The 26,163-nt window shown below is 42.6% G+C and overlaps 1 protein-coding gene and 1 long non-coding RNA gene across 3 annotated transcripts in view; one reads left to right on the forward strand and one right to left on the reverse strand.

The window, feature by feature from the left end:
• Nucleotides 1-22,193, reverse strand: part of LOC136411373 (uncharacterized) — a 35,277-nt gene extending 13,084 nt beyond the window's left edge. Inside the window, exons 1-3 of the mRNA XM_066393915.1 lie at nucleotides 21,978-22,193; nucleotides 15,942-16,434; nucleotides 1,903-2,023 (exon numbers count right to left, since the gene is read on the reverse strand). Coding sequence (XP_066250012.1) covers nucleotides 1,903-2,023; nucleotides 15,942-16,155 — 335 coding nt within the window. The 5' untranslated portion in view covers nucleotides 16,156-16,434; nucleotides 21,978-22,193. The remainder of the gene's footprint in view (nucleotides 1-1,902; nucleotides 2,024-15,941; nucleotides 16,435-21,977) is intronic.
• LOC136411379 (uncharacterized) lies at nucleotides 353-15,948 on the forward strand. 2 transcript variants are annotated; one of them, XR_010752324.1, is made up of 3 exons: nucleotides 353-552; nucleotides 903-957; nucleotides 15,238-15,948. It is a non-coding gene; the product is annotated as an uncharacterized lncRNA (long non-coding RNA). The 2 variants fall into 2 exon arrangements; XR_010752323.1 differs by lacking the exon at nucleotides 353-552 and adding an exon at nucleotides 575-846.
• Nucleotides 22,194-26,163: the final 3,970 nt, after the last annotated feature.

The following is a 26,163-nucleotide window of genomic DNA, read 5'->3' on the forward strand; positions in this document are numbered from 1 at the left end:
AAGTGGCTGAATTTATGGGCGAGGATGATGCTAAAAAAATGATTTTTTCCAAATAGGACTGTTCGGGGTTGCTGCGGCTCGAGCCGAAAATTCGAGTTGTTTCGCTTCATTTCGAAGCATTCGTCGAACTTAACCGGAATGCAGAAGTAAAAGTCCGTAAATTCGAATACGGCGCGCCACTGCGTTCGCAAATTTGGCAAGTTACTCAGCAACCTCAAGAAACGCCAAATATTTTACCTTTAGTCAAATACGCCAGTTGTCATAGTTAAAACAAATGCGAAGCGTGATGTTGCCAAACGTTCCAATAATTAGGATCTTCCCTGTTAACTTGCCGGCAAACTTGAGGCCGTAATTGGCTGAATACATGAGCGAAGGTGACATTAAAGAAGCAAAACTCCCACGATCCAGGCCATTTAACGACTTACTAAGAAAGTTCCTGCAACAGCAGTAAACTAGTCGGATATTTGACACGTGTTTCTAAAGCGCGGTTTAACAAGGAAGTGACTGATGATACCCCAGGCTCTATTGCAAGTTGTAGTTCACGTAATGAAAGTACGTCTAGCATTCATTAGCCTTAGTTGTTTTACAGAAATGCCTATATACACTTCGGTGCTGTTTTAAGCTGCAGGATCGATATAATAACCAGAACTTACAGCTTAAAATGAACGTAAAGCCCCGGAAGTGCAATAATTAAGCCGAGAATAATAGATGTAATAAAATATTTAGTGCAACTTGCTGAAGTGGAGGTAATAAATATAAATGGAGTCGGCTAATTTTAATAACACCGCACCTCCATGAAACTGCGCCTTTTGTACTAAAGAGTGGATCACTTCCGTTAAACTTTAAGTTCAGTCGTTATTTTTACCCTAAAGGCCCGCATTTATCATCGTTTAGTGTTTCAGGTTGTTTAGCATAATGGATGCTTTTGCTGCGTCTGTTTCAGCCACGCCTTTTTGGGTAAGTCGATAATGATTATTGCGTTGCAAGATCATCCAAAGAAATGCAGTATTTGTTGCTCCTTATCCCACCTGGAGATTAATTAAATGTCAAACATTCTTCGCTTAGTAATCAGAAAACTGCTAGTGCGCTCCATCAGTGGGTAATGGAATTCACTTAAGGGCCTAATTAATTACCTTTATAAATTTGCCCCGTCGTTCAAGATTCAATGAGATGCCCATTACCGTTAATTGCCGAGAGCTAATTTTTAAGAATAATATTAATGTAGCTGCCGTGGAATGAAAGGAACTCACCCCTTGACGCGGTGATTTAAGCTAAAAGCCATTCTGATACTCGTATAACCCAAATTTATTATCCAATTATACAATACCAGCTGTTACGAGATTCCCGCTCTCATAATTAAGTCTTATTAGCAATTAATACGATCCTAAGAAAGTGTAAATTATCTCGAAAGAGAAAAGGATATAAGCGTATAAACCGCTCGAAAAATGATACATTATTGCTGTTTCGGGTTTCTGCGGGGATATTTATCATACCCTGGCTGTCTTCAGAACATAAACACATTCGAACCGAGCCATACAACGCAATTCCATCGGCATCAGATCGCTGCGATGTTTACTTGATTAAGTTTTACTAGCAATTAATGCGGCCCTACGGAAGTGTAAATGTGAGCGTATAAACCGCTGGAAAAATGACATGTGCTGTTATTCCTGGTTTCCAGGGGGATATTTATTATGCCCCGACTCCCTTCATAACATAAACACATCCAAGCCGGGCCATACAACGCAATTCCATTTGCATGCGATCGCCGTAATGTTTACTTGATTCCATCTAAGCCAAGATCGCGATCGCCCCGACTGGCCCTTTAATCAACCCTTATGAATAGGTTATAAGCCACGATGGGGGTTTTGGCAAATAGTTTGAGTCTAAATTGCATTAACTCACCTCATTCTGGTTATGAAGACCTGGGCCAAGTCGAGGGGTGTCCAGGGGATGCCCAAGTCCCCGTGGGTGATGTCCTGCCATTCGGCGTATTTGACCAGCGAGCAAGCGGGGGTTGAAATGTCTGAAAACAAATGCGGATTCAATGGAAACGATCGGGCAGGGGGGAGGGGGAGGGGGCGCATATCTAAATCAAGCTCCCAGATACAACGAGTTGTGAGAATTGAGAAGATCAATAATAAATTGAGCAATCGCGCGGGGATTGAGCGGAATTTATCTATTTTGTATTGTGATTTTGAATTTCATCGAATTAGCGCATATGGATTATGTTTGTTTCCCCCACAGCAACGCGGCAATCTGCAGCCAATATAACTAAATTCGAGCGGAATCCCCGGTTCAACTCGAAAATTCGGATTTCTTCGGTTTAACCCAGGAGTTCGGGTTCGCAAATCAAAAGTTCAGGATTTCAACCTGGCATTTCGGATCGCCTCTGTTCAACCCGAAACTTTATGAGTTTCGGTTGCACCTTTCTCACGTGGGCTTAACCACTGCGCCTCTGATATGTCACTTCGAATTTTTGAAATTTCCATAAAATCTAAACTTCCAAACGGAAAGAAAACAGTGGCGTATTGGCGCGCCTAAAATCCTGAAATTCGGGTTGCCTCTGTTCAACCCGAAAGACTTTCAGTTGCGTCCTTTCCGCATGGATTTAAACACAGCGCCACTGACAATTCACTTCGAATTTTCATAAAATCAACACTTCGAAACGCAGAGAAAACAGTGGCGTATCGGTGCGCCTAAAATCCCGAAATTCGGGTTGCCTCTGTTCAACCCGAAAACTTAAAACTTTCGGATGCGCCCTTCTCGCATGAGCTGAACCGCTGCGCCTCTGACATTTCACTTCGAATTTTTCTAAAATCGAAACTTCCAAACGGAGTCAAAGTTCGACCCAAAAATGCGCCATCTTGCCGGTTCAATGCCAAAATGCGAGCGGTTCGATCAGAAAATTCAGTCCGCGTAGGTTCAAACCTAGAATTCCCGTCTGAATGCAGCTGCGACACGACGAATTTTTGGAAATTACCTTGGGTAGAGGATGTCTGTTAAATCATACATCATCTACTGCAATGTAATGTTCTCCCTCGTCTTTACAGCGAGCAAATACAATATATATATATATATATATATATATAGACTGGGTGCGCCCTGATTTGAAGGGAAACAAGAAGGGCAATTCAAGACACGTACTCTACAATACGAGTACAAAAATCTAAGCAACGACAAATTTAATCTATTCTGCCTGTTTCAGATGCGCCCTTAAAGAAAATAGTTCCACTTTGCCGAGTTCGGCGTGTTCTTGAAATCGTAAGCAGATTGACAATATATAGAAAAAGTTTTTTAATCCGGAATAGAAACTAGAGAGAGGAGCAAAGGTGCGAGATTTGTTATTTTGTTGGACGGATATTGCTTTCTGCTCGAAAAGTCGACTCCGGCCCCCCGGTCCCCCAACTCTGGTTAACGAACTTGCTCGTTATAGAACTTTATAAATTACCGGAGCTAATTACAATCCGAAAAGGAAGACGGACAAAGAACGATGAAACAATGGTGACGAATTAAATTTTTGTATAACTCCCCCCGTTTTTGTTTCTGTCAACAGCAGCTTTCTTCCCTTAACGGGATAAATTATTTTTAAATAGGCCATAATTTCCAAGGGGGAGATCTTATCGAATTGACGCCTTTTGGAGCAGCACGAACGAAGTATATTTCAATGCAAACGTATCGTGATCGAAATAAAACAGCGTTGATATTATATAAGAAGGGCAACGTTTAATTAATTAGATAAGCCTGCCCTAAGTGTTAAGGCAATAAATCTCTTTCGTCAAGAAGCACGGAGCAGTCTTTGTTAGATAAATATTTGTTTTCCTCGGTCGAAATTTATTATTCGATTAATTGCAAAAATTAATTAGCGTAATTATCGCTGAACGCTTGATGTCAACGGTCCGTGGGGATCATCCCTCAGGGGAGCGCAACAAAGAGTCATCGCCTGGACAGCTGCATATATTTTTAAAGACAACATAAAAGAGGAGTAAAAAAAATTTACGACCCTCATTCGGTCTCCAATATCCTTCAGGAAATGTTTTCCAATAGAGGAACTTAACAGCGATCTTAAAACTTTGAGGACCTTTCGGGGATTTATAGAGAGAGATGTTCATATAACCGAAAAAAAACTATACGCAAATAAACTTCGGAGCAGCACACCGCGGATTTAATTTTAGCTTCCATTCAGCTTCCAGACATGAAAAGGACTACCGTCACGCAAGTAATCCCCTGAAAGTTTGGAAACTCGGGAATCGGTCTTAATGCCATCGAAATTAATAATGTACCCTTACAAAAACGAAGTTTTAGGGAAGTTTCGAGTTCAAAAGTCCGAGCTTACACTAGGAGATTTCGAGAAAAATGTTTTTAATACCGAACCGTGGGCGGTAGGGGGAAAATAGTACGTCCGTGGACTATCACATCACGAAGTTGCCAGCTCGCCCGGCAAAGTTTGCTCATGAGCGAAGTGAATAACGCCATTCGCGCGAGGGGATGATGCCCATTACAGGCGAGTGCGATCCTACGGTTTGCCCCCGACTAATTGTGCGCGCTGCCGCAGTGTCCAACAAATGGATGGACATGCAAAAACCATAGAGCGCGGTTGAAGGAGGGCTTTTACACGCTCCGGAAAGAGAAATTGGAATGCTGCGGAAACAGAGAAACAACAGGGACGAGACGAGAGGCCGAGGGCCGGAATGTGGAGAAAAAGGGCACCTAAGGCAGAAATATCCGCAGTTGAACAATCCCGGCTACGCATCGCCGAGCCACATCACCATCGGAGGCCCAATAGGGGGACCCCGGGAGTCGAGCCGCGCCGGGGGCCCAACAGCAATTGTGAACCGAATCGAAATTGGGGGGCGGCGAACCCTGGGCGGTACCTGTGATGGAGTAAGTGCGACTCTCTGTTCTCGATTTGGGGCATTTTTGCGAAGTTTTAAATATTCTACAAGGACCCGAAAAACCGTCGTTGCGAAGTAATTCCTTTTAAAATATCGCCGCCGAAAGGGGGTTAATGATCTAAAACAAAACGAATGTCAACGGGTCCGGAACAGACGTACATTATAAATTCCTGGGGTGAAACTCATCAGGACTGCGACTCCGGATTTCTACCTCGCCGGTTCAAACCCGGAGTCGTGGAATTTATGGGCCGATCGGCGCGTTCTCACGTTGGTCGAGTTAGAAACTAACTTTTTGCCTCTTTTCCGCAGTTTCACTGAGTTTCACTTGTGTCGATTTGTTGGGGCAGTTTGATGAGGCCGCATTTCTCGGCAGGATTTCCGGATTATAATAATTCCGTGCACCAGGAAGTTGGCTAATAAATAACGGGAGGAGAGATATCCCGAAAGCGTGACCCGCTTACAATTGTGAAGCCCCGGGCTTCCTGGTTAGCACCTTCGAATGCTGAAACTAGGAAATGCGGATAACGTGTCTCGCATATCGGGGATACGCGCGGAGCAGCTTATGGTCGAAATGGTGATCGAAATGAAATGAATGAAAGAAAAACAACAAAATGGTGAAACATGGAGTGCATGAAATAAAAAAATCCCAACGAAAACATCGTTTCGAACGAGTGAATAAAGCTCCACTGTCCGTTTATAAATTCCGAGCGGCACAGAGGCTCTATCGTAAAAATAGGTTTTTCTGGTAAATATTTTAAAACGGACCGTTTCCCGTTAAACGGCCCGCCATCAGTCAAATGGAAACGTAAATAAGCGCACGCCAAATTTGGTTCTATCACAGCAGCTATCTGGGCTGATGTATTGTGCATATTACTCTTTTTAGGCGTTGCATTTTCGGATGTTTTCATATAAAGATATCCGAGCCGGGACACCGTGCCCTAATTATCGAGAAGAAGAATGAACACCGACCGGGATTTCAACCGATGGCACCAACCGAGACGAACTCGTGGAAAAGGTCGCCCCCGCGCGCGCCCCCTCGCCATTCCGGGAAGTCCAAAAGTAAAATATATTCGGACTCGTGCCTCCGGCATCAAAAGGGAAAAAATGAAATTGCGAGCACCCTTTTTACACCACTGCGAAAATAGTCGCGTTTCATGCGAGGGAAATGTTGAGGGTCTTATTATTTTTAAATGGCCCTTTTCCTAGTGAATAATGACTCGTTACGTACTGCAGTCTGCAGGGCCACTTGGCAATCCTAAAGAGTTAAGTAAACTCGGTCGGAATAACCTTAATTCTCCAGTAATACAATGCTCGTTATGGGATATTCCACGTTAAACTTTGCCGCGGAGAAGTTTGGAATTATTATATTAATAATCCTGAAAGTGGCGGTCCCTCGTGAAACACTACAGAGTGTCCCTGATAAGGATGTCCAGCGCGGGAATCCCGTAAACGATTATGGATCTGGAGTTGGTGAAATGGGGGAAAAGTTGCGCGATCAACCGAGTGGTTGCGCGATGTAAACAGATCGAGAAAGTCATTTCTGGTCTTTCATTCAATGGAGAGGTCAGGCCGGGCCAACCCGAACTTGAATGGGCGCAACCTGAATTTCCGGGTTGGAAAAAATCACCTCTATGGCGCCGCAAACTCAATAAAGATTTCCTCACATAATGAAATCTTTATGGAAATCCGGTTGAGACATTTAAATTAAGGTAGACGATTTATTGATGAGATTCAATTCATTTATGTTTCTTGCGGAACGAGTAGGAGACTTTCGGCCTTCGCTTATAGCCTCCATTAGCATTTCACACTGCGGGAAAGAAGGCAAAGGAACGCTGATTGGTTTGGCATCTCATTTCGGGTTTGTTATCCCTGTGCTCGATCCATCAAAGCCACTCCAATAAGATTCTTGGATGGAGTGCGATGCACTTTTCTCAAGTAGATACAATAAATCTTACATTCCGGTTCAAATTGAATTGAATTAGTGTTGGTTTCAGTTGTTCTAGACCGATATAAGGGCGGGATTGTATACCCCAGGTGTTGATTACGGCTGCAGGAAAACGTATTTCCACAGTGCAACGAGCCCTATTGAATTAAAGGAGAAATATACGGCTTTAATGTTGCTATTATTGTGTTTGGAAATTCTTGGCATTGATCGCTCTAATACCATGAAGGAGACGTGCTGAGAAACGTATTGAAACTGTAAATGAATAAAAGCTTCTAGTGGTTTCTTGAATGATTGGGTCGTATTTCCACGTTCTGGTAGGTTGCAATCAAAATCCCTCAAGTAAAAAATATCGAAAGGTATGTCCTAAAGCAGTAGACCATGTTCTCACGTAACCTCTACTATAGGTGTTACAAATAATGTTTCGGAACTATGGGATGGAACTTCTAAGGATTGTTCAATGTAACAATAGAAGACATCTGAGTATAAGCTCGGAAGCGTCTCCGTGGGCGCTATGGCTTTATGACGCTGTAAGACGGTTATATGCAAAAAGTATTTTATTGCGTTTTAGTACATTTCATTTTAGTTTATTTGTATAAGATAAATAACACTACAGTAATTGTTCAAAATGTCGTTTTTGGACTTCGTCAGTTCAGATAACATTGGGTCAGCAGAGGTGGTTCAGTGCTGTGGCCTCCTAGTTCACCGGATCTAACACCTTTAGATTTCTTTCTGTGGGAACATATAAAGTCCCTGGTTTACGAAACGCCAGTGAAACAGGGCAAAACTTGATCACTGCGGCATTTAAAGTCGTTCAAGACGATTATCAAATTTTTAGCCAAGGCCGCAGAAACCATATACGTCGTTTAAAGAGGTGCAACGAAGATCAAGAACGACACTTTGAACAATTACTGTAGTGTTATTTTGTACAAGTAAATTGAAATGAAACGTACTAAAACTCTATAAAAACATTTTTGCATATAACTGTCCTAAAGCATCGTAAGACCGTAGCGCCTTAGAGAGGCATTTGCGAGCACGGGTTCTTATACTCAGATGTCTTCTACTGTTGCGCTGAACGATCCCTAGAATTTTCATCTCATAATTCTGAAACACCCTGTATAGGTAAAACCAGTTCAAGTGGAAACACAGGAATTGTGCAAGTGGGAAAAGGACTGATTAAGGTTTAGTACGTCTGCGACAAAGATCGACGAAAGCGGAATCGTTCAGGCGTTTGCCGGATCTTTCACCGTTTCAGAATTTCTGCTCAAACTAAATTCCAGTGATGGATTAAATTAGTTTGCGAATTTCTGCTTATTTATAAATTATTGCAGATTTCCTCATTATAGCATAACTTATTTACGCCAGTAATGAATATCACGATTCGCTGATGTTTGAATATTTATTTTTGATCTTTAAGTGGGTCGAATTGTGAGCCGACAACATTAGCCTTTCCAGGTTTGTTTACCGTTTAATGCGATGTTCAGTACCAATCGACTGTCGTATGGGGAATGTTAAAGGCATCAGTGAATTTCATCAAAAAAGTATATAAACACGCTCATTTACGTAGGTTTTAATTTCTTGTTGCTGTTTTTTGTTTCGACAGTTTTTTAAATTTCCTAGCGGAGAAGGCAGCCAAATCGATACTAATCTAAGCATTGAAGTGAAGACTGACTTCGGCCGCATCGTTGCTGGTCCTTGTCGGAGGCATATTAAACTTTGTGCGGTCCTTCTCCCACTTGCACAATTCCTACGTTTTCACTTGAACTGGTTTTACGTGTATGTACTGCTGTACTGGAAAATTACCTGCCGGAAAAAGCCTTCATACGTGTCTGGTTATTACGGAAAATATATTGAAAGGTAACTCTGCCGTTGGTATAAGTAGGTCGTGCTCCTTCTCTCTCTCCTTTTTCTCGCTCTACGCTTCAGAAAATTTCAGACAATTTTTCCGCGCGATGGGTCCTGTTCCCACGTTCTCGCCGCCGTAACTCCGGCGCGCTCCCAAAACGTGGCCTTCCTAACGTCTTTCGGCAGCTTTTAACTTTATTTTCGTGCGACTGCAGTTATTGCAAATTGCAAATTTCTCTTCCCGGAAAAACCGACAAAAAGGGCGACGTTTACCAGAAAATAGTCGCGTGGCCACGGGCCTTGTTATCCGAGGTTAATCCATATTCATGGAAAATGGGAAAACGTAGAGGTAATTAGAGAAGTCGGTTGACGCTCCGGCCGGGACTCTTTCATTTTCCAAATGAGATGGCCCTTTTAGAATGCTGCCGGGTAATACATTTTAAATGGGGTTTAAAGTGGATAAAGTGGACTATTGCGCAAGTAATGCATTGTTGCTCGATTCGGGAAAATGGCAAAAAAAGCTGCCAGCTATCAGTATTACAAATGGGGCAGTTCATATGGCCGACTGTCAAATGGAAAATTAATTGATTTTGTTAATATTTATCGCCATTCGGATATTATATCCGTCCTACCGGAGATTTACATGAAATTGGCGAAACGGATTAATCGAACGGTTTTACAAATGCGTTACGATTATGCGATGGAGAATTTATATGGTGAAACATCTATAGTTTTAAGCCTCGGACCGGAAAAAAATTCAAAACAGCCGTCGGGGGCGAAATAAACGCGCCGAAGGGGGCGGCACACTCGGAGCCTCCAAATTTGATCCAATTTCGTTCGGAGCACATTCTCATTTGTAATGATAATTTATCAAAGAAAATTCCCGTTTCTCTTACTTTCGAGGGGAAATTTCATTGACAGGCGGATGATATTATCCCTCGAAGACGTATTTGAGGGATTTCCCGGGGAATTCGCATTCGCGACCGAAAACTCGAAGAAATAACGATAAATAATTAACTAATTTGCTGGAGCTAATTTGCCGACGTTCTGTTCGGATAAACCCCCCAGAAAAGGAACAAACGCTAAGCGGAATAGTATTTTAATCCAAATTCTGAATTTACTTTAGCCGGGCTGAAACTATGAAACAGTAATAAATTCCTTTTAAATTCCATCTGAAGTTAATGGCTCGGCATGCCGGCTTTTCGACCGAAATAAAATTAATTAAACGAAACAAGTGAAATTGTCCGGTGGCCCCGTGTTTAAATTCGTTTCGGCTCATTTATTTGCTGTAACGAACTACCATTTTTTCATTTCCATTTCTTACGTAACGGCACTTTATTCGCACACCATCGCGACCGCAAATCTTCGACGTTTAAATGCCCGGAGGACCCTTCGGTTCTCCTCGAGAACGACGCGCCCTCAGGATTAGAAAAACAAATATCCCGTTTTCCGTTTGTTTAACTCCTTCTCGTCCCTGTATTTGAATAAAATCATTAGGTGGGTCGTAATCGTATTCCCAGCTGAATCGTTCATACTCAGCAGAATCTCAAACACATGAGAATTCATATAATACCATCTCACGTGTGTTTGCTCTCTCTATTCGGATTTATGGATGATGTTTGCCGTCACAAAAGTGCTTCGGGGACGATTTAATCTTGCGCTTTATTTAAAAAAATTGCATCTTACTCGCTGGAGAACAAAAAAAAAACGGGGGAAAACCCCATTTTCTCGCCCAGCTGCATTCCCAACTCGCAACATTAGAACAAAGGCAATTTATTTCCGGCTCCTTTTACCTTAGCAACACCTAGTTTTCCTGTTGCCTTCGGATCAAATAATTAATTATAAAGTGCAGTGATCCCGAAATGAAAAGGCCGTGAACAATAAGGCCGTTGTAGTAACAGTAAAAGTAAATTAAGAAGGGAATAATGGAATAAAATGCCATTTGGGTGGATTGCGATTGTTTGTCGCCGCTCGATACAACTGGAATTGGAAAAGAACTCTTATTGCTTAGCACTTTTTAATCTCGTTCTTTCCGACTATATGGGAAGCAAGCGGTTTTACATAGTCTCCAATATCGCTGACGACAACATTCGAATGGTCCATTAAGGTAAATTATTGTATTCCATTTGTCTGTTAATATGGCGCGGGAACCAGGGAAGATTACTCGAAAATATGCGCTTTATGGGGAATGACTTCTGCGGAACTTCCATTTTGCGGAATCCCTGAATCATCGGAAATTTTGAAAAATGTCGCTGATGGCAATCGGGGAGCGGTCCGTGCTTAAGCCCTCTACACGCGTCCGATTTATTTCTACATATATCGATAATATATATCGGCTCTTAAGTATGAAAATAAAAACATACAGCCACTCGCACATTTGTTTACGTTGGTTAACAATTTTCTATTATGCCTAGTTTGCAAATTCAATATTTTTTAATCGCCGATGCTAACAGCATTAATTTCGTCGTTTACGTTTTTGAACCGAACCAGTATGTTACGAGTCGTCGTGCGAGTTCAGTGCAAACATAGCAAAAAAAAAATGTCTCAAATTTTCTTATCAGGTATCATTAATTTCCTTATTTTCCTTAAATATTAGAAATATTTCTCCCCCTTAATGGTTATAGTCCATTCTTTTTCCCTGCAATAGAAAGCCACTGTTGAAATTTTTGAGAGATAAAATAATTAAATCCCTTCAAGAAGGTGAAATCTAAAAAAAGACACAAGTACTCTATTGATGTAATAACAAAATTCAAAAAATATTACGAAATCTTCGACTGTGGTATTAAAAAACCAGGAGCGGTCCTGTACTCAAATTTTTTTAAATTTTCTGAAGCCGAAAAACGTTGCATAGTACGTTTTACTTCCAGTTTTGCTGCCCAACTCACCAAACAGTGGCTAGCTGATCGTGATTTTAATGTCGTAGAATGGCCCCCACAGTCACCTGATCTAAATCCAATAGAGCACTTGTGGGGAATAATAAAATGATCTTTGGCCGATTTTGCAGAGAACGCTTCAAATTTCGACTAACTTTGGGAAAAAATGCAAGCTGCGCGGGACCTCGTTGATCCAAAACAGTGCAGAAATCTCGTGAGAAGTATGCCCAGAAAGATCCATGCAATTTTCAAAGCTAAGGGAGGGTATAGCAAATATAATATTAAAAGACTGGAGCCATATAATCGCTCGCCCTCGGTAATTTTTTTTATACCTAATAAATGATGCTAAAAGGCCAATTTAATCCTTTTGGTGTTATTACTTTGTGCTAAGCTAAATAAGATTACAAAAAAATAAGTTTACTTGATCTCTTACGACTTTTTGAATAAGTAAATAATCAAATAGCTCAACTTGCATACGGCTTTGAACAAATCCGTGAGTCACTGCATCTCAACGTGGCATTCGCATCTCGCAAACTAAAAGAGATATTACAACCTCGATTTCAAGCACAGGAATTTCGGTTAATTGAGAAGTTAGAAGTCCGATTAAATTAAGCAAAAGTTAGATAATTTAAAGCCCTACGAAATGCCATTCTGAAATTTCATAAATTCCGACAGCTTTCAAAAATATCGGGATGATTTTATCTTCCCTGGATATAACAGGGAAGGAGTAAGTATAACATTGCAATCGGGAACCCGTCTAGGTCCTCCTCTTGGGTCAACGTCCTCCCTAGGAAGGGGCTGTGGGGGACCGATGAAGCACGAGGAAGCGGTGACATCCATCGTTCAATGGAAAAAACCTAAATTTATTTCTGATTAAAAAAAAATGTATATTCAATTAAACCCCGAAAGGTGCGAGAAACGCTCCTAACCTTGATGTGTTAAACTTATCATAAATTGATCAAAAGCACTTCTGACGAGTTAGCCTGGAAAACAGGAAGCTCGCCCAAAGCGACATAGAAATCCTGAAAATTTTGCAATTCCTTTAAAAACCTCATAAATAAATCAAGTTCTTGAAGGGTCGTTTCGGACCTTCTTTTTAGAAGCCCTTTCAAAGTGGCGAAAACAGGTATCAAAGTGACCGAATCTCAGACACCAATAGAGGCGTTGCAGCCCAGTGTGCGGGGGCATACACTCTATTATTTCTTCTAATAAAAACACTGAAAACCCATCTATGGAGCACAGTTCAATGGTGAAACCTAAATTAATTCGTTTTCATTAATTTTTGAATAGAGAACGAAAATTCAAATATTTATCAATATCGAAAAGCCATTATAAATTAATTAATATCGGAGTCGGTCGCCTGTTTTATCCGGGTTGCAAAAAAGGTGTTCCGAAAAGTTGAATGCATGCGTATCAGCGAAGGAGTAAAATCGGAAAGAATTGGAACTGCGAAGATTCACCCGAAACTCTCTAAAACCATTATTCTCGTCTTGCATAAATATTGTTCCCACAATTCGCGTCATAGGAAAGATAATTGGATATCCAGGGTCGAAGTTTAACCCCAGGACTTTAGAAGCGGATTTGCATAAAGGTGTTGCGGTCGAGGTGTAAACAATATGGTTTACGGTGCCCCCGTATTACCTACCATGTTTTGCTATAGAGGCAAAGAGGGGACCTAAATCCTCTTCTCTGCAGTAAACCTTGAATAATAGCTTGTCGATTGAAAATGAACGAACTGTAGAAATTTATGAGGGAACTTGTGCATAGATATTCAATCTTCTAATACACAAAACTTTTATCGATATTTACATAATACCTGGAATTTAGTTAATCCCACTAGAAGTTTCCACTATTGCTAAATTACCTCTAAAACAGTATTGCTCCCCCTCAATCATCCCCCGAGTCGCTCTTTCCAAATTCCCAATTCATCTCAAACATATCGATTACGTGTTTACATTGCCCGAACACCGAAAGAGCGATAATTTCTTTCACCCCTCGGATTTATTGTATGTAAATTTTCCCTTCTCCCTGGAGTATCTTCACAATAGAGTGATTTATTTATATGGCAAGGAGTTGCAGTTTCTTTTCGTCTTATTCGAGTCGGGAGTATATTAACTGAGGCGGAACATTGGAGCCTTGCTTATTTTATGCTGTACCCGCCTCAGGTGCATCGAAGTTTTAAGACGAAGTGGCCTTTTAAATACGGAAACAATAACAAAAAATAGAATTTCATCTAGCATGAAATGGCGTTTTAACGAACTTTGGGAAAGTCCCCCGTATTGACTGGTGTATTGTGTGTTGCCGGCTGTAGGTACTCGTGGCTTGCGCGATCAGGATGGGCTTATGCAAAAATATACGCACCGAACTGAGATCGACGCTAAGGCCTGAAAATCTACCAGGGATGTTTCACAATTTTGATTTCGCCGAATCTGTAGGAAAATTAAGATTTTTGGTTTTGAAATAGTGCAAGTGAACGGAGGCAGTCGAGCTTAATGGGTTTAAGTAAAAAAGCTGACGTACTATCGACAGTACACCTATTCGCCTTTCAGAAACCAAAAGAGGCCGTTTGATTTATGACACCCCGGATTTCAATTTTAAATTTCCTCTCGCTAGAACAAGCGATTTTCAACTAAGCGTCTAATACAGTTATTCTTAGCGCACTTTTTCTCCCCTGACATGTAAGAGCCTTTCAATTCCAGCAGCAGCGAGCGGAGGTTATTATCTGCTAGGCGTTATAGATGTTTGCCATCTAGAAATTTACGATTCTATTGCTAGAGCTGAACGACGGCATAAATTTAAACTCGATGGCGTGATTTCAATTCGAAGTTAAGCATTCGGGAACAATTCCTCCTTCCCGGCCAATTATGGAACAAGCATCTGTAAATAGTATCGGTCCGGATCTCTGGCACGAACTTAACAAAAAGTGGAAATACAAATAACGATTTATTCCGGCTCAGCAGCCAATTCTGCTCCAGGGCTGGAAAGCGTGATACGATAAAAAAACAGTTTTTTAAACGGCCGCCGCAAAAACGAGATCGGAAGAAAAACCGGGCTGGGCGTGTCTAAGCTTCCGGCGGCTGTTTGATTTATGACGGTGCGAATTTCAATTTTAAATTCACCAGGGCCATGGCCCCACGGGTGCATCGACTAACTGTCTAATAAACTCCACCGTAGAAACCGAGTGAAACAACCGCCATTTTCCGTCATTTTGTCGAAAATTTTAAGCAAGTCTCGATGATATGGCGGATGCGCCATAACTGCGTTTGATTTCACTTGAAATTTCCGAAGGGGGGAAGTACGTATCCCAAGATTAAAACCGTCGGCGTCCGCTACCTTTCGGACTCAAAGAGAAATTTTCCGGGATTTTAAAAAATTCATTTTTCTGCAAGACTCAATTTCATTCGGAAGTAGTGTGTTAAATTCTAAGTTCTTGGGAATTCTAGAAGTAAACCGATCGTCGATTAAGCTGGAAAGTGCCGACACCGGGGGAATAACGGCATATTTGTTTCGCAAACTTTGCGTAATCAACCTGACAAAGCTTTTTCCCAGTTCGCCCACTGGAACTTTGTTTCGAAAATATTAACTGTTTAAACTTCTTTTCTCGGCAAACTGTCTCGAGTAAATTTATAAGCGAGCAAGAACAAGAAAAAGCTATTTTGCATAATGCGCTTTTATGTTCTTTCAGGAGTCTTAGCCGAGGTATTAAAAAAGAAATGGGGTTGCGGCGGAGGAGAGGCACGAACAGAGGGAAGTGGAAACCCGACCCAACCGGTGGCCATCCGCAAAACAGATCGACAACACATAAATCAAGCGATTTCGTTGTTCGGGAAAGTTCCCATTCTCGTCCTCACAACTGCGATAAAAGTGGTATAAATTTCCAGATAATACAGAAAGACGACAGATCCATTATCCATCAAAACAGAGCAGAGATATTTCCATGTGGAGGAGATAATGAGTGGTATCGAGATTCCCTGCAGTTTTCGGGAAAGGTGTTTTCGGGCCCGGTTATAGTGGTCTCTGGACGCACATTACATTTGGGATAATGAGAATCCCGGAATCGAGACCTATCCCACAGGAATTTACGCCGCTAGATTTGCATGGAGAGAATTTGCGGTCGTGTTGAAAGGTTGCGGCTTGTCACTGACACGTGATGAGTTATGTGTTGGGAATACAACTGCAGGTTTATGCCGGCAATCAGAAATTAACAGAACTGATAAAATCGATCGCGAACCACGTTAAATAATAATAATTCCCGAACTCTATGCGTAAATCAGCTAACAAAGCGCCGAAACCCGCTCTAAGGGCCGTTCGTTTCTTGTCGCGAGAACCGTTACATCCACCGCCTAATCTTAATGTTAGTTCGTAAATAGTTTCGGAACATTTACTTACATATGGTGCTGTTAATCTTGAGAATTGTCGGACACACCCGCCAGAGCCCTATGCGGAAAGTGACGCTGGTCCTCAGAGGTGCTTTCTCCAAGGGGATGGGCTCCGTCGTGTATATCCAGGAACCACTCACGAAAGCCACTAACAAGGTGCAGAGGGCCAGAAGCCCCAAGAAAAATCCCAGTCTCGAGACGCCACTTTTTTGTTTACAACACATAACTCGCTGATTAGTCGCAGAAGGTCCAATCCATTCTTATTAGCTGTACTTCAGTCGAGGCCCCTAGCTACACCCCTTTCAGACAGCCGTGGATCATATTTCCTTCTCTGGCTGCGAATAACACAAGAAAGCTTTTGGATTATTTTCTTTTGAAGAAATAGTGGCTCTTTTCTATCCGAGTTATTTTAATCCTCACGTAGGGTCGGTATATCATGCGTCGGGGCAGCTCATTTTCCACGTTCTCCTTGGGCCATTTTTTCGCTTTCCTGGTTCCAGTATCTGAAAAGAAAAATGGCATATTAGAATTTGTTGCGAAAGATGAATGGTGGCAACAGGTTCATCACCAAAACCCCCTTTGATGTATTAGCCAAACAACTTCCCCTCTGCAGGGAAGTTCAAATTAGAAAACTTCAGTTGCGATTTATTAATTCCACGGTACACGCGCCCCGATATTTCAAACGGGCAACTATAAACTGTCGCCTGCCATCCAAAGTTAGATTAATATAAGATTAGTTCGAAAGTTGCGACAGGGCAACATTTATTAAATAATTTTGTTTATGGCCGAGGTCGAAGAATATAACCTTTCTCCGGAGAAATTTCAGTTATTTTATTACCGGGGAACTTTAGTAGCTGCAGCCGAGGTAGAGGAGTACGTCAAATCGTAAGTTTCTTTAGGCGAACCTGCGGGGATAAAGGGCTTTAAGCAAAGAAATTCGTTTTTCTTCGCGTTTATCATGAATTATTAAGTTTGAAAATCACGGCTTCGTGAAGACGCAAATTGCGCGAAAACCCATAGGGGTAGCTATAGGGGAGTGCGTTAGGAAATTGTTCCTTGCGATCGCTAAAAATTGAGCTTCCAGGACTTGTCCGGGAACAGCCCCTCCTCAAAAAAGTGTGTACGCCGTCGCGTGAGGCTAACCCCGTTCGACCCCACAGGCACAATTTCGCCGATTATTTTAACCGAAAATGACTGAAAAGTACTCTTTTCGGCTCTAACAAACGCGAATTGCTCTAAACGTTGCCTGAGGCAGGCCGATCGCATGTTCCGTTCGTAGATCATAATAGGAGCTGCATGACTAAATTATTGACGGTGAGCGGTTGTCTGCGATATTATCGATTACTCGCTACTTGAAGGATGATCCTGAGAAGATTAAGGCTCATTACAACTTTGCGTCTGATTCCAGCTCTGCATTTAATTAACTCGAGCGCCCTGAAGACAGGTTTCGATCCTATTAAATCTTGTCAGTTCGCTTCATCGCGAGTCAAGCAAGCGCAGGCACAAATGGGAAATGTGAAGGGCACGTACGTTGGGCCTGCAGCAAAGTATCCTCGCAGCGCCATCTGTCGCGTCCTTTTTGCTCCACCTCGGCCAAATCTTCACGGCGTGTAAGCTTGGGGGACCATGAGGTTCCCCGCATTGGGTTCATCACTTTTCGTGATGTTTCGGCTTTTGGTTCGAGTAACACCCCCGCAGCTCTGCTGGCTCCATTGGCGGTATCGCTTTTCGGCTTTCGTTCCCTTCCGTTTTTCTCGTGTTTTTCGTTTTAACTTTTATACTTTGTCGACAAGATTGCTTTGACAGTAAAGCATTCTCTCTTATGCACATGATGTGAATTCCCGAAATTGCCGTTTCCATCCCTTCGCCATCGTAAAAGGGTCGAAGTGTGTTTTAAAAACCCACACAAGAGCGAATGTCGCGCTTTAAACCCGAAAACTGATATGTTCCTCAAAGTTGTGTTTCCATGGAAACAAGCCATACGTAACGGGCTCGGTTCTCTTCCCACGGGGTATTACATTTTACTTCGGGGACAGCGCTATCGAATATCGCGTACATTATACATATAAGCACCCTCCTTCGGTGGAAATCCGAGCATTACGCAACAAATGGTAAATTTCCATGCCGAGATGGGAAACAGATGGAGGAGAAAAATCAGAGAGTATCAAGCGCAATAATAATTCCAGTGGGAGCAGGGGATAATATAAGCGTAAAAGTTTATGCAACTTTATACCTCGGGCAAGTTAGAACGGGATGTCGTGGGTGATATGAATACAAAGTCGAAATTACCGGAACCTATATTTTCGCAACTGGCTGCGATGGATGGGAATGGCTTTGTTAGCAGGTAGTAGCTTGTTAAGTCCCAGTTCAAGTCATTTCGGGCAGTCATCGTCGTAAATAATAACAATATTTTCGAGTGGATGAAAAAAGGACGCGGGCAAACTTCTATTACGGTCGTTCCGGCATCAGAACAACAAAAAGGACAGACAGTTTAAAGAATGCCAGAAAATGGCATCCGGCAGGCAATTGTGTCACTGTTTAGATTAAATTCTTTTTTCGCCCTGAATTTCATTATTCCGGGCCATGATATCGGGGCGCGTTTTACTTTTTTAAATGATGTTGGTTAAGAACTGAGAACGGGGAAATTCGATCGGAAATCGGGCGACTTCAGAGGAGAATTGCGCACTTTTTCCACAATGCTGGTGCGTGCCGGAAAAATAATTCAATTCAATTTTCCAGGTCTTGTGGTACTCTCCGATACGTCTCGTTCCGGAAGCAATGCGAAATAGCGTTTTAGCTGCGGCTGATCAACTACACGTGCAACGTGCCCCGAATATCCTTTAAGAGTCCTCGGGAACATCAAATGAGCCCGACTCCCGGAAAGGGATTTCTATTTGCTCCCCCCATAGATCTGCAGTTATTTCCCTATATCTGACAGGAGGAGCGTTTTATATTTATTTATGAGGCATTCGGCCCGAATATATGCTCGGCAATAAAGTGTCCTTAATTTTGTAAGCGATGGTCGAAACGGCGTGTAATCGATTCCCAATGCAGATTTTCTGGATATGCTCCCAAGGAGAGTTTTATTCGGTCTGTTGCTTGGCCAGAAGCCTGATTCGCTTTGAATGTAATATTCATTTCCTGCGCAAATTTCGATACTTCGAGGCATTTTTTCCTGGGTTTTCGCACCGGAATTTCTTCCAGAAATCAAGCAACGATCGCTGGATTTTCGAGCGTTAAAAAATTATTAACGGAAGAGAAACGACAAGCAAATCTAGATTTTAAAGAAACATTTGCGACAAATTAAAATGTATCATCAAATCCATCGATGTTGCCTTTTAAAAGTTCGACAAAAATCCCTCTAATTTTGCCCATTTAAATTCTCGTTCGCTAGCGCTGCTCTTATCGACCCACTGCCCAACACTGATTGTTGAGTTATTGGAAGCAAATACGATGGTGGACTCGTGCAACTCTTCCCGTGGTTCCGGACAAATGGGCGAATGCGCCGCGGACAAATAGCCAATTCGTCCCTTAAAGCGGGCGCTGGCGCTTCAAACCGACGCCACAACTCGGACCGGGGAAAATCTCGTAAAAAAGATGTGTATTCCACGGGGACAAAAATTGTGAAATTCCGTGCAAACCTCACATTTTCCCAGCAACTCGAAATATTTAAATACTTACCCTCCTTATTGTTGGATAGTTGAGAAATTCAACGGGAAACCTCCGACCATTAACGATTAAGCGATATAGTTGGCCTAAATTAAACCGACCCAGTCAAATAACGTTGATGTTATCAAAGCTCGAGCGCTTTAATGAAGAACAAAGCTGCGTTAACCATCACATAAAAACTTGCTCCAAAGTTCGAGTATAGTTTTTAATGAAAAGCTCCGAAAGTTATTAAGATTTTGCCCCAAGTCGGTTATATAACGACGGTAATGGAGTGTTAAGGGCGCTTTGTTATGTATGTTAAAAAGTAGGAATGACATTTTCGGAAAGTAATATGTCTTGGCGAAGACGATTCCCCTTTTGAGAGTTTTATAACAAAGTCATTTTCTCATAATTATAGCGCTTAAAGTCTAATGTGTTTTGCTCGAGGGTTTTAGCGAAGACGCGCCTAATTCCCTTTTATTAAATTTTAAATTTGCCCCCTCCTCCTTATGAAATAGGGGAGAGAACTTCCGACTCCTACATCACTCACCACTCGGTGGCATAATGAACCGACGACAGATTTATGCGCAGTGTATTTTTTTGTTGACCTCGCGCTTAAACAAGCTTAATCATCGGGGGACAATAATTAATCTCCCGAAGGATCATTTAGCTTAACAAACAGGAACAGGACAACGGCGGACCATCAGCAACTTGCTTAATAACCCTTGGAATCATTTATTTTCTCTACTTAAAACGCAAGCCCGGAAGTTCGTCGATAAGGACGGCAACCTGCGAATCAGAATTTGTTATTTTAGACCATGAGAATAAAGGAGAAACTTATAGGAGTTTGTGACAAATCACCCCGGAAAGCGATAGGAGTCATTAAGGGCGAATTTTCCAAGTTTTTATCGGTTCTCTATTAGACAGAAACCTTTATTTTCAAGTGTCAGAGGGGAACATAATCGTTAAAGTGAGGTCTTCATTTTTATGTATGCGCCATCAAAACGACCAAATGCGAACCTTCCAGATCCACGAAATTATTAACTAGAAGTTCCCGGAATCGATTAAAGTTCGGTACATTCAGAGATTCTTTAACGGTGTCCGGTGGACCGTCTGGACTCGCCTCGGACTTGCTGAAGTTGCGAGTCTAAAAATGCGACGCTGCGTTCGTCTACGTAATACAACCCCGACTCCCATATAACAACCGATCGTAAATCCCGTTTCCGAGGAGGTTTTAAGCCCAAAGACCCAAATTGTTTTCGCATTCCTAAATGGTTTTTAACCTTGCCTTATTAAAAGTTAAGCAGGAACCATTAAGGGGATGGTGCGATAAAGTTGCCCCGCTGGCTCTCCTAACCCACCCTAATTTCCGAGTTTATAGTCCCGGATTTAGCTGGAAAAAGGTCCAAATTATCTTTTCTCCTGATTCGGCCAGCTGGACAGAATGGCGGATGCGCCTCAAAAACGTAATTTTTATTCAATCAAGTAAATAATAGTCAGCTACGTACAAATGGGGCGAAAGGTTTTATTTGCACGACAATAGATTTAGTAAAAGCCAATGAATTCGAATTTGCCCAAACAAAAACGTAACTTTTTTAAATTCATTTTATATTGTGTATAGTGCAGCACTAATCTCGAATATTATTTTCCGGGCACGGCCTGTCAGCTAGGTATGTTAATCGGGGCGAATATATTGCCTTATAAAAGTGAATTTTTGTTATACAAAAGGGTAATAAATCTTCGAAAAAAATGGCAAAATGAGTGTAACTTTTTGATTGGGTTTATAATGTCTGGCCCGCAGTTCAGATGCGGATGTTAAGAGTTTGCTAAAAGTTCATTAAGATGAGGCTTTGTGCAAAGTTTACTGTTTTAAAACCAATAAAGTTTTAGGGCGGAAAGCGCAGCCCATTTACAAAGCAGTTCGCTTTTTAAGACCCCGCCTGAATTATTTATCCTCACGGGGGCTTTCAGCGAGGCGCTGCCCTCGGGCTCATTACTATTTCTTCGATGACATGCAGTCCGGCCGTGACCGGTCCAGTTCGTGCCAAGACACGCGTAAATCGACAATTTTTGAAAAATAGGCGCGCATGGAGATCCATACAAAACGGTACTTTTTCAGTGATTTATCGATTTCATTTTTCAGTCGGAATGGCAGAGCATCTCACGAACACTTTTCGGTCCATTAACTCTGTCAAATTCTGGTTTAGCACGAAAGTTTTAAGCAGGGATAATTTATATTTTCCATTAGCCACGCACGCAAGAGGTGTCCCTTTTGATTGAATGGGTCTGGTGCGGAGCCGGTTAATGTAAAAATTCCGGTGGGTGCCTGCATTCAGTGCGAACTATCCCCCGGCCCTACCGGCGGATTTACCTTTGTTAAACTAAATTTCCAATTTACCTAATTATTATCGCTCCCTCTGCTCGGTTCGCCCCTCAAACGTGCACCGGCGACGGCATTGCCCCCGGCAACGGCCCCCCTCGACCGAAGAATTCCTGACGTTGAGCTTCCGCCTTACCAAAAATTGTGCGAAAATTCACTGAGGGCAAAATCCAAAATTGCCACCACGGAATCGCACGGAAATCGGAACTTCACCAGCGAGCTTGGGCGCGACGTGCGACGGTCGCGGAATAACTGACGATCCAGAATCCAGAATCCAGACGAAAGCAGCGGCGCGGATTGCTTGACGTTCAGCATGCGCTCCGAATCGGGATCCGCCGCTCATTTCGTGCAGAATAGCGCTGTTTTTGTTTTGATTGTGGATCCTTGAAGAAGACACAAAAAGCACATGGAATTTTATGGGAAATTAAAAATCCGAGCACACGTTTACGGAGCGGGGATAAATTGGGGATTGTTGATCTCTATCGCCGCGGCGAGAGATTTGGGGCCCGATTCCCGATCTCGGCGAGCGGGACCATCCCCGGCAATGACGTAAAAGTGACGTGGACTTGTCGAGTGACAGCTGAGGTTAGGACACGATCCGACGTCACTCCCTGATTACTCCGCTCGCCGGAGCATGGCCGTCTGAGTCAAAGCCGTAAAGAAGCGATTTCCGGGGGGGATTGAAGGGAAAATCGTCGCGTGTGTGGGCCAATAAAGTGCGATCCGGTCGGGTCCCCACGCATCATCACGCGATTAAAATTGGGCGTTCTTTTGGGCGTTAAGCCCGTTCTTAAGGCCCGACGTTGCGTGACCAGAACGCCACCATTACCATTCATAGAGGGCAGAAAAGCAGGTTTCGGAGCTCGACGAGCGAATTAAAAAAATTAAATCCTCCGCGATTTATGGGAATTGAATTTCTGGTGTGGCCGAACAGGGTTTGATTAAAAAATTTGAGTGAGTCACTAATGGACAGTCTCTCTTTTGTTGGACGAGTGAATTAAATCCCATTCGATAAACCGGTTTTCAGCGGATCAAAACGGGTTTTTGCTGTATTTCCGACGCGAACACCGCGCCTGGAAAAAATTACATAAAGACGCGCCTTCAGCGACCTCAGCGAACTTTACCTCCAGCGGAGTTCAGATTAATTTTGAATCCACCTGACGACTCCATGGCAGCTAAGCTAATTTAAATGATGTGATGAGTCCTCGGTGAAAAGTTCCTTTCCGCTGTTTTGCCGGAATAATTGTGCGATCAGAATTCGAGTCATCTACAGGGGGAGCGGGGTGTCTCGCTCACTAAGCAGAAGGAAGGCGCACGAAAAAAATCGAGAATCCGACATTAGCACCCATCGAGAACGGTGAGTCCGAAACGTGGAACATCGTTCGACCTCGATTTGGCCCCTTGACCAGGCGGTCAGACTGAGGTGGCATGCGCGTCTGAGCTGGTGACTTCCGGAGGCAACGAAGAAGTGCCTGACGAGGGGGGATTGCAGGGGGTTCGAGGAACCCTTTGGGATAAAGGGCACGACCCCCGACCAATCGCCCCATGTAGCGGTCGTGCTGTCTCTGCATGTCGGCAGATGAGGGTGCAGATTTAATATCCATGCGTAATGAACCGGAGTTTTGCCATTTTAAAGCCCCGTGTCACATGTGGCTTTCATGCCTCCGCCGAAAGACGGAAAATAAAATTTTTTAATTAAGTTCCATTATTTTCCTGCCCTAGCGGATTCCCAGATAATATTCAATAGCTTTAGTGGGTCATATCCCCTCAGTGGCGAATTCTAAGCCGCAAAACATACACTTAAATGAATGAGAGGACGCCATCCAAAGGATGTACAGTCCAGAACTCGGCCTTTCATGCGGTTTTTGTGAAACAAAATCGATGCCGGAGTTTCACTTCGGGCCATTACTGATTAGAAACGCGGACTGACCGCTGGTCATTAAGCAAATGGTCGATGGTCTTTTGGTCTGTGTGTTTAATCCTTCGCAATATCCCGATGCTTTCGTCGCTCGGGCCTGTCCCGAAAAGAGGTTTCACATTTTCCGCGGGTACGCCCATGGAAGGGGGCTCGTTGCCGAAAATGAACAGTTCATATAGCTGATAGGGACGTCATCTGCAGGGGGTGGGTGCGAGGGCAAAGTAAGAGTAAATCTGTTAACAAGAAGACGCGCGCGGCAAGTTGAAAAGTTGTTCTTAGCGTATATTTTAGTGAAACAATTAGAGCTGGGAAACTATTAAACTCCGCTCTGCGGAAATGTATTATAAATGGAAGTTATACACAAAGAGGATAAAGGGATGCTGAGTGCATCTGCTGCGCTGGATGAGGATAATTTACTTCAGGAGACAGTCTTAGTAAGATTTCCACAGTTCGAATCACCCTGGATCAGGGGCGTTCCGTCACCTAACCCACATGGAAACCGACCGACTTTCGAGGCGATTTCTATTACTGTTCCTGCCACCACGACCTCCCAACTTCCTTGATCAAGTAATTTACGTTACGTACATAAAACGTGAGACACTGTAAGTAACAAGACTTCCTAAAGCCAATTTATCAGCCCTTCACACGACGCCCTTCCGGACCGAATAACAAGGTGATGCTTGAAAAATGACTCGTAATCTGATTAAGGCTTTTAGGCACGTCGGTATAATATTTCATGCGAAAGAAGAGCTGATCAACGTGATATAATGCGCCCGCCCTCTCCAATATAGACTTACGTATGCCCCTACAAAATGTCGTAAACAAAAGGTTTTAATGCAAGGGAAAAGTGAGAAAATCGGGCTCTCGCATCGTCCCTCTTTCATTTTCCTCAGGGTTAAAGCACCCTAAACGGCACAAAAAATGTAATATTTCCGGGCGAAACATAATTTTTCAACCAGAGATGGGATGAAAGAAAAACGAGCCAATGCCAGCCGAAGCTTTACCGTTAGAAGTTAAAGGGAATATGGATCTGTCTGGGGATTCACTGCTTAACTTGATCTTCATGTTATATGACTTGCGACGTCGTTATTGATGCGACACATCCACCTTCATAATGGAACATTCGTTGGGGTTTGGAGGTATTAACGCTCACCTAGAGGTAAGTGCGATGAGTAAAGAGGTAAAATTATACAATGGAAATTTGAAAGGGACCCCCCGGCCCTCGACGTTCGAAAGAGAGGCTGCGCCGTGCGGATCCGGCGGAGGAACCACGGCCGTTCGGGCCTGCCCAGGGAACGAACCCGGGGCAAAGAAAGGAGGCTTTTAGTGGGTAGGTGCCCCCGCTAGGGGGCGAATCCCCCATAGACCACCAGGCCGTGGTATCTATGAAGGTTTTCCTCCTCTATATCAAATAGCAGCCAAACGGGAAGTACTTGGAGTTGCCATCAACTTCTCTTATCCGGGTACATTTTTTTCGATGATTAGAGAAGGGATCTCGGAAACTAGCAGAGTTACGAAGTCGGTTAAGTGGGGAAAGAATTGCAGATTTAGGGGACCGATTTAAAGCCACTTTTCGTTTCTTGAAAAAGTCCATGGCTTACTGGGTATTCAGCAAAAACCAAATTTTGTCGATTTCTTTAAACCGATCTAGCCGCGTGATTATCGATTCTAGAGAAATTATGTAAATGTTAATATTGTAAATAACGTTACCCCGAAAAAAATAGGTTTAACCAGATGTTTTTTGACAGCTGTCATTTTCGAGATATGGCATGAACTTACTTTTTTTTAAATTGAAAAGCATATGACTTATTTAAAAAGGTATTTTTCCAATCTTTAAAATGACACCGATAAGTAGAGAGTTATTTCTCAAAATGGCGGACTTACAGCCTTTTTTAATCCGACAGCTTTAAGATAGTTGGCCATGGAATCGTTCATATTGACTTATTGTTTGTTTGACACTGATAGTTCGTGTCATTTACGTCACATGTAAATTTAAGTTTTTGCATTGCTTCAATAAAAATGTTTTAAATTATGAAAAAGTCTAACACTCATTTATGGACAATTATTTATTAATTATCAAATTAATGATTAATAATTCAGATGTTCAAAAAACTCTCCATTGTTATTTACACATGTACCACGTCGCTTCAAAACTGAAATTGCGGCTTTCCTAATTGAACGCTCATCGATCATATCGCAAGCTTTTTCTGCCGCTTCTCTAAGAGCTTTTACTGATTCGTAATTTTTTTCTGTAAACTTCGTTTTTTATTGTTCGCCACAGAAAAA

This window comes from Euwallacea similis, chromosome 10 (genome assembly GCF_039881205.1).
Source record: "Euwallacea similis isolate ESF13 chromosome 10, ESF131.1, whole genome shotgun sequence".
In the NCBI taxonomy this organism is placed as follows: Eukaryota; Metazoa; Arthropoda; class Insecta; order Coleoptera; family Curculionidae; genus Euwallacea; species Euwallacea similis.